The following is an 8,318-nucleotide window of genomic DNA, read 5'->3' as shown; positions in this document are numbered from 1 at the left end:
GACGGTAGCCCTTGTTGTGGAGAGGCAAAATACTTCGGCTGTGAAGAGAGCCGGGGATGAATAAACAAGTCATAAATGGCAGGAGTCCTTTGTTTGACCCCAGCCTTAGGCATTGGCTCCTGATAAGCTCATGGGCCCCAAGATAGCTTTGTCAACAGTGGAGGGAGTGACACAAGACCTGAGATAGTTCCCACCCCCTAATAAGTGAACTGCGGTATAAGAAAATAAGTACAGTTATTTTGTAGTTATTGGGGGATACAAATCCACTATTGTAACTAAAAGTAAGATGCTGTAACAAACAGGAGATGGGCTAGATTATTTCATATAAGATACATTAACGAAAGATCAAATCCGAAGATGATGTTAGAGTTGGATGAGAAAGTAGGATTTAAAGGGCACAATAAAATAGCAGGATGACCCAGCATATGAAAGGGATATAGGAGGTAGGTGAACCCAACAAGTCAAAACTGTCCTATGTCAGGGAAGTGACCCAAAATCCAGGACTGCAATTACAGCTGACCACCTGTAGCTGAGTAGCTGCTTTGCATCTTGAGAGACTAGAGATAGCAAAACCTAAGTAAAATCCTCTCTTACTGTTTGATCAAAACCAGGAAGGTGCCCTCATTCACAGTGATTAACTCAGAATTAATTTTAACGGTTCCTTCTTTGTTCCCCAAAGAAGGACTATGTAGCCTTCTACAGACCCTAAGTAATACTTGCTCTTTAAATAAGAGGTTTTTCTAAGTTTAACTTGCATAATCACTCAGTTTCATTTGCAGAAGCTTTCATATGGTTATTTTAGTCTTGCTATGTTTCCATAGGGGGTTAGCAAATGCTTTAGAAGATCCATGTGAAAACCTGGAAGTAAATAAAGACAGACTGCTCAACTACTTATCACTCAGTGGATAAGGAATTGGCTGGATGGTTGGACTCAAAAAGTTGCAGTCAACAGCTCAATGTCCAAGTGGAGAGCAGTGACACGTGTCATTCCTCAGGGGTTGGTGTTGGTGCTGTTTAACATCTTTGGAGACATGGACAGTGGGATTGAGTGCACCCTCAGCAAGTTTGCTGACGACACCAAGCTGTGTGGTGCGGTTGACAGGCTGGAGGGAAGGGATGTGCCATCCAGAGGGACCTGGACAGGGACCGTGCAAACCTCATGAAGTTCAGCAAGGCCAAGTGCAAGGTCCTGCACATGGGTCAGGGCAATCCCAAGCACAGGCTGGGCAATGAGTGGATTGAGAGCAGCCCTGCGGAGAAGGACTTGGGGGTATTAGTGGATGGAGAACTGACTGGCCCAGAAAGCCAACTGTATCCTGGGCTGCATCAAGAGAAGTGTGGCCAGCAGGTCGAGTGAGGTGATTCTCCCCCTCTACTCCGTTCTCATGAGATCCCACCTGCAGTGCTGTGTCCAGCTCTGGGGCCCCCAACGTAAGAAAGACATGGACCTGTTGGAGCAAGTCCAAAGGAGACCTTGAAGATGATCAGAGGACTGGAGCACCTTCCTTATGAGGACAGGCTGAAAGAGTTGGGGTTGTTCAGCTGGAGAAGAGAAGGCTCTGGGTGACCTTATAGCAGCCTGTCAGTACTTAAAGGGGGCTACAGGAAAGATGGGGTGGGAATCAGGGAGTATAGTGATAGGATGAGGGGTAACAATTTTAAACTGGAAGAGGGTAGGTTTAGATTAGATATAAGGAAGAAATTCTTCACTGTGAGGGTGGTCACACACTGGAACAGGTTGCCCAAAGCAGTTGTGGATGGCCCCTCCCTGGAAGTGTTCAAGGCCAGGTTGGACGGGGCTTTGAGCAACTTGGTCTAGTGGAAGGTGCCCCTGCCCATGGCAGGGGGGTTGGAACTGGATGATCGTTAAGGTCCCTTCCAACCCAAACCATTCTAGGATTCTATGATTCTGTGAAAATCCAGAAAGAAACGTCATTGTTTAGTGTTGTACTGTGGCAGGTCATGCTGATGCCTTTCGAAGTGCATTTCTTTCATCAATTTCATTTCATCAGAACACTTCTGATGGCTTGGTATATGAAACCAGTGCTTATCTATAATCAGCAGTTAAGAGCTGGTAAAAACCCTGGACAAAGCTGTTCTTGCTCTGCCAAAGATAGCAAAACCAAGGTAGGAATTGCTCCTGGCACTATGATCTAGGCATACATTACAGCAACAGCAAGAGTGTAAGACTAAAAAGCAAAGTATTTTACAGTGATTTACTCACTGGCAGAGAGGTGGCAAATCTTGAAGATGCTGCAGTACAAATCTGAGCTGGGAAGTGCAGCATAAGGGTGTACAGTTAGTAAATGGTGCTGAAGTCCAATCTGGAAATGCAATTGGAGTTTTCAGTATTTTAAGTTTCACCTTATTCAGTTTCATTTCCTTTGCCCTAAGAAACTGTAAATAGATACTTCTTTCTTCCTAATTTATTATTACTGAGTTACTAATCACCTTAGTTAAAATTAACTCAAACTAATGGATTGTACTAAGCTGTATGGACTATTAAAGCTCTCCCTAAAGCTTTAAGTGGTGCATTCCTTTATGTAAGAATTAATTTTTTCCTTCAGGAAAAAATAAAAAATAGAACCTACAAAAACTGTGTTAGTCTGACAAGAAACTCCAACACCAAACACCTACCAGCCTTCTTTTATCAGCAAATACATGCCTCTTTTAAATTTAAATATAAATCAAATTTAAATCTAAAATAACAGAAAACACTATTTTTGTGGATTGTATTCAAAACTCAAAAGTTTTATCATGTGCCTGCTGTACTACAGGAGTAAACAGGTCTTGCTTGTTTTAGAAATGAGCAGTTTGCTTACTAATACTGCTGCACAAAAACTGACAAGGCAAAGTGAAGTTCAAGTAACATATTAATTTACATTGCATTCCAAATATTATTTTCAAATCAATGTGATTGTTTATACAGTTACCAGTGATCTTTCAGTCATTATCAAGTTCAGATTCATTGACCATTTATACTGATTGTTGTTTCTGACCACTAGCCCAAAGCAAGCACAAAAGATGTTCTGAAGTTGATGATAGAAGGTGAAGGCTCCTTGCATGTGCCCACACCCTAATCTCATCCTGAAAATATTTTTCCAACTGAGGTTCTGCAAGCCTTGAGCATGGGAAGCTCTTCAGCATCAGTCGAAGTGGCTGCTCATTTGACAGTTCCCATCGTATCACTGCTGCTGAAGATTAGGAGGGAAAGGTCTAGTTCCTACCCGGGCTTTAGTCATGGCTTAGGTAGCACGGTATGAATTGTTTTGGTGGTTGACTCAAGGTTAAGACTGAGATGTGGATCACTCATGAGGCTTGGTCTGGGTGGGGAAGGCAGAACAGATTATCTGCCTGGAGTCTGAAATTTTCAGCTTTGCTGTCTTCTGTTGTGTGGTATCCTCTCAGTACCTCTGGAGCTAGATTAACATGGAACAACTCCCCCTGAGATTTGTGTAGCTGTGTTTGGAAGTGTGTTTGCGTGTGTAAGAGACTTTACTTGCTGACTCTGTTAACTTGACGGGAAGTGTCTGCTTGAGGAGGTTGCTATCACTACCGAAACCTCACTCTTGCTAATCAAAATCCTGGAAGAAACTTCATTGTTTAATGTAGCGTTGTCACAGTAACTGATTCTCAGGGCACTGATTTCATAAAAATTAACACAGCATTTCTTGTAATGAGACTATATGGTAATGGTGACCTATAATGAGCAGTTATTGGTAGTAAGTCTGGAAAGTGCTGCAGAAAAAAAGGGAAACTAATGCATGGATCAATTCTGGCACTATGATGTAGGGATATACTGCAGCAGCAAGAGCTTAACATTAAGAATGAAAGCAGTGTCTAGAGCTGTCTACCCAGAGGCGAGCAGGAAGGTCATACTCCACAGATTCTGTACTGCTTTATAAAGCAGCTGTTTGTAAGGCTGTGTTAATGAAAACTGTTTAATAGAACCTGATGTGCCACATTCATTTAAAACTGGACAATTGGGAAATAATTACTAGTTGGAGTATTCTAGGTTGACAGTTACGTAATTTCATGATGATGTGGAGATTTTTGTATTTGTAAATTGAAGATTCTAATAATCATATATGAGAAGCTTTTGACTATGACCTGAGTATAACTGATGTAGTAGCATCTGTTTGAATTTGCAAACACCCTGCCCCCCTTAAAACTCTGCAAGTTAACTATTCTGCTGATTGCAGAGGGATGTTAATTCCTAACTCAATTTCACCACAGTATCTGCAGCACTTCACACGGGGTGCTGCACAAAAAGATGCTGCAGTTGCTGCCAAGGTCTCTTGTAGCTTCCAATATGGTTTCCTTGACCATGGCAGGAGATCTGCTACCCACTAGGAGGTAAACCTCCTGCTGCGGGCCCTGTCTTGTTGAAAGAGGATCTAGTGCCACAGTCACAGCCGAAGGGTGAAAGTTGCCAGGAAGCTCTTTCTGCATTGCAAATGTAAAAGCATCTAGATAATGCTTGTTATTTACTTGTAATTTTCAAGAGACAGCATTGGCCCATAGTGCCATTCATAAAATGGTGCTCGAGTCCTGCAGACTGAAGTAGCTGTGGCAGGACTTGGAGAGCTTTCAGAAGAAATGAATTTATCAAGTCAGCCTGGCAGTTTGTCTTTCCACTTTTTAAGTGCATGTGCATTTTACAACCTGTATCTCCTTTCCAATCTATTTTAGTTCTTTAGGAGGATGGTCCCTACTTTTCATAGAGGGCAAACAGCTGAAAATTCCTTTTCTTTCAATATGAGTATGTGTATAACTGAAATGTTTAAATGTCATAAACCAAAGGAGATTTTCAACCTTCAAATACTAAAATTTATCATTGTGAAATTATTTCAGTTCTAAGTAATGAAAAAAAAATCTGATGAGGTCTAGCAGTAAGGGGTTAATGATCCATGATCATTAGCATGAGCAGAAGTGGAAATTGTGAAATGTACATAAATCAGTGATTTATGTTTGAATACCTTCTCCATGGTTGGACCTAAATTATCTATTAGAGTATGCTGCTGATCCATTTCAGAGCCTGCAGAAGTGGTTTATTTGCACGAAAATGAAAATGTGAGAATTGGAAGAAAAAATGGATGTAATTTCTCTGTATTTGACCCTATGTAGCACTGAGGCTTGCAGCTGAAAAAGGCAACTGGAAGGTGCTCCTAGGTCCAATAGTACAGATGCAGCATTAAGTCTTCAGTGTGCAAGAACATTATATTAGTATTGTAACACGAAATGTATAGATACAAAAGAAAAACAAGAAGTACAACTTTTACAAAATATTATTCTGAATCAAGTCCTATACAGTATACACATTATACATGGATTTTATATGTCACATATGTCTCCAAGTTTACTCACAACAGTTTAAGCAATGGCCTTCTGTGTTGTTCTTGTTATTTTTTTGAATTGTGAGTCATTCTTGCATCTGTATTATATTATTATTCTGGATTAAAGAAGAAATTAGTTACGGGATCTTGTTTAACAAAACTGTACTAAATGCAGTGCCTGTCCAATTTAGATTTTTCCAAAAGGCTGGGGCAGAGAGGGAGTATTTAGAAGTTTACCAGACCAAGGCTGAAGATTTGCCAAGTAAAATAGCTGTATAACAAAGGCTAGAGTGTATCATGAGAATACTCTTTAAATTCATAATAGCTACATGATGTGCTTATAGTTTTTTTTAAAGGAGAAAGAATTATACAAATCAAGCAATTTGTTCTTTTTAGTCCCATGGTGCTTGTATTGCACATGAGGATGGGTGCTAGAAGTGGAAAATATTTTGTATTTGACTGGGGTTTTTTTAAACAAAAATTCCATTTCAAAATTAAGGTTATGCAACCTGTATGATTTTGAAAAATAGATGTGAAGAGTTGAAGACAGTTTGATCCCTGAGTAAATGTCTGGAAAACTAATGAAATCTATACAATTGTTCCCAAGGCCACCTTTCCCCATTGCTATCAACAAGACACATTTATTTCTGAACTACAGGCACAAGCCACCACCAGTAGAGCATAATCCTTAAATTGGCTCATCATCATTCCAGTTCAGGCCAGGCCTTTAATGAAAGGGCTCCTCCTGCTCTATACCACTGAAATGAATGTAAACCTTTCTTTTGTTTATGGACCTGCTTAGGCTCTACGTCTTGTACATCATAAAGTTTTAAATCAGTGTGGAAATCCTGTAACAAAGATGCATTATCATGATACATAATCCTTTCATAACAAAGTAGGACATTTAGTTGGTCTGTTGTTTGCAAGAAGTGGCTGACTCCCCATTTCCTTGAGTTTCTGTCCACTTTGAGGTGTCAGTAATGCTGGAGCAGAGAGGTGATGAGCAGCTCCTTTCAGCTGATGAAAGTTGTTAATATAGCTGGCAATCAGTAGAGTGATCTCAAGAATCTATAACAGGAACATACAAAACTCTTTGAAAAATACAGTGATGTGTTTTGACTGCTGAAAAAATAGCTAACTTTTTAGCAAGTGACAATCACCATCAACTGGAAAAGTACTTGTACTTTATCAAACAAATTAATGATGGGGAGAGAGGAGATGCCTGATAGAGCTTTTTTCTATTGCTCCTTGCAAATAGTGTAATGTTATTCCCATTAGTATGCTAGATACTTTGTCTTCCACAGTCTTAAGTGATTCAAACAGATGGCTTCTTTCACTCTGAGAGAGATTTTGAATTCCGAAAGATGATGCTCTTAAAAAAAAACTTTAATGATGTGTTCCCTCAGTTTTACTAGAAAATATCTAGTGCTCAGAGAACTAAAGACACAGGGTAGATAAAAGGAGTAAAGACTTCTGGGAGCTTTTTACTCTTTTGCAATCCACACAACCTTGCCTATAAGGGCACAATCTGAGGGAAGCTTGACCAGATGTATTTTAGTATGCTTATTTGTATGAAGAATTGTGTTTTGACCCAAATTTGTATGTGGAATTTTGTATTCTGTTTCATAAATTGTTCTGACTAACAGCAAAAGGCTTTGAAATCTTTGCTTTTTTAAAAATATAGTCAATCTTACCAGTGAAGGAGAGGGTCTGGATTTAATAAGCATGAACAGTTTCCTTACCAAAGGTAAAAATATCCTAGGATTCTTAAGAAGTGACTGATCTTTCAGATCCTGTGTTCTACAATTCCACAGTAGAACACAAATATATCTTCTTTAAAATTATTTCTGGTGCTGATCAAGCAAACTGACTAGTTTTTAAGTAGTGCATATAATTCTTGTCCTTAATAGCCTTTTTTGTCCTTCTATGAAAAATTTGGAATGTTATAGACAGGGACATGAAAAGAAAAGGAACACATCAGTATTGTCACCGTTAGCTCTTATATTACTAATTGTTTTGCTCTCTAAAACCATCTGGCAAAAGTTAATAATCTGAGAATGCTTGGAATAAAGAAGGTGTTTCATCTTTCACATCTGTTAAGGATTACCCACTAGAAAAAGTAGAATAGTTGCAGATGGTGGGAAACTGTTTCAGGTAATATACCAACCTTTGGTTTTGTCATGGCAAAAAGGTGTTTTTCTGTTGATTTGTCCTTTGTCTGAGGATTGTTAACAACCAACATAAAATCATCTTGATAGCCTCCGAAAGTCATCAGACTCTTATATGTATATGTAACTGTTAATCGCTTAAAAAAGAAAACCCAAAAAAACAAAACACAAAGCTATAAGCAGGACAATGCAGGAAAAACAGATTATGACAAATATGTCTTTAAAAAATATAATTACACATTTATTTTTCAAAATGTTGTTGTTAGCCTCTTATGAATCTTGAAATTATTTGTAAATTTTGGGAATAGCTTCCTTCAGACCTTCACTATTTCCATTGCAGATGATAACTCTTGTAAGTTTGACCTCTGTTTCTATTCCAAATTAATTAGATCAAAGATATTATAAACACGTTTCAACTCAAGCATGTAATTCAATTTACACAAGTCTTGACTGACTCTGAGAGAAGTTAATCTTAGGAATTCCACTTGAAATCAAAGCACTGTCTAAATAAATTAAATGGCAGAGTGCGAGACATCTAAAGGAATTTAACTCCAGGACTACTTATTGTGCGGTGATGTAGTTTGCATGCACACAACTGAAATTAAATTCTGTTCTCTTTTTTTCACATCCCTGATGAAACAAAAATGCTCTTCAAGGCTCCTCTGCTCTGCATGCCTCGGCTCTCGTTGTTCAGTGCTCAACACCACACTAGTGGCCTTTGAGTCTATGATTAGCATTTAATTTATCATTATGACATATTAATTTGCTGCAGCTGTTCACATTTAAGATTCATTGTAAGACAGTATTTGTACAA

At 38.8% G+C, this 8,318-nt stretch overlaps 1 protein-coding gene across 2 annotated transcripts in view; it reads right to left on the bottom strand.

Moving 5' to 3' along the window:
- Positions 1-2,855: 2,855 nt before the first annotated feature.
- PLEKHH2 (pleckstrin homology, MyTH4 and FERM domain containing H2) overlaps positions 2,856-8,318 on the bottom strand; it is a 60,660-nt gene continuing 55,197 nt past the window's right edge. For both annotated transcript variants that reach the window (XM_074818035.1, XM_074818036.1), the window contains 2 exons: positions 7,504-7,641; positions 2,856-6,404 (listed from right to left, as the gene is read on the bottom strand). In XM_074818035.1, coding sequence (XP_074674136.1) covers positions 6,222-6,404; positions 7,504-7,641 — 321 coding nt within the window. In that variant the 3' untranslated portion in view covers positions 2,856-6,221. The remainder of the gene's footprint in view (positions 6,405-7,503; positions 7,642-8,318) is intronic.

Source organism: Strix aluco, chromosome 3 (assembly GCF_031877795.1).
Source record: "Strix aluco isolate bStrAlu1 chromosome 3, bStrAlu1.hap1, whole genome shotgun sequence".
NCBI classification, from domain to species: domain Eukaryota; kingdom Metazoa; phylum Chordata; class Aves; order Strigiformes; family Strigidae; genus Strix; species Strix aluco.
This window is presented reverse-complemented; position numbering and strand designations above follow the sequence as displayed.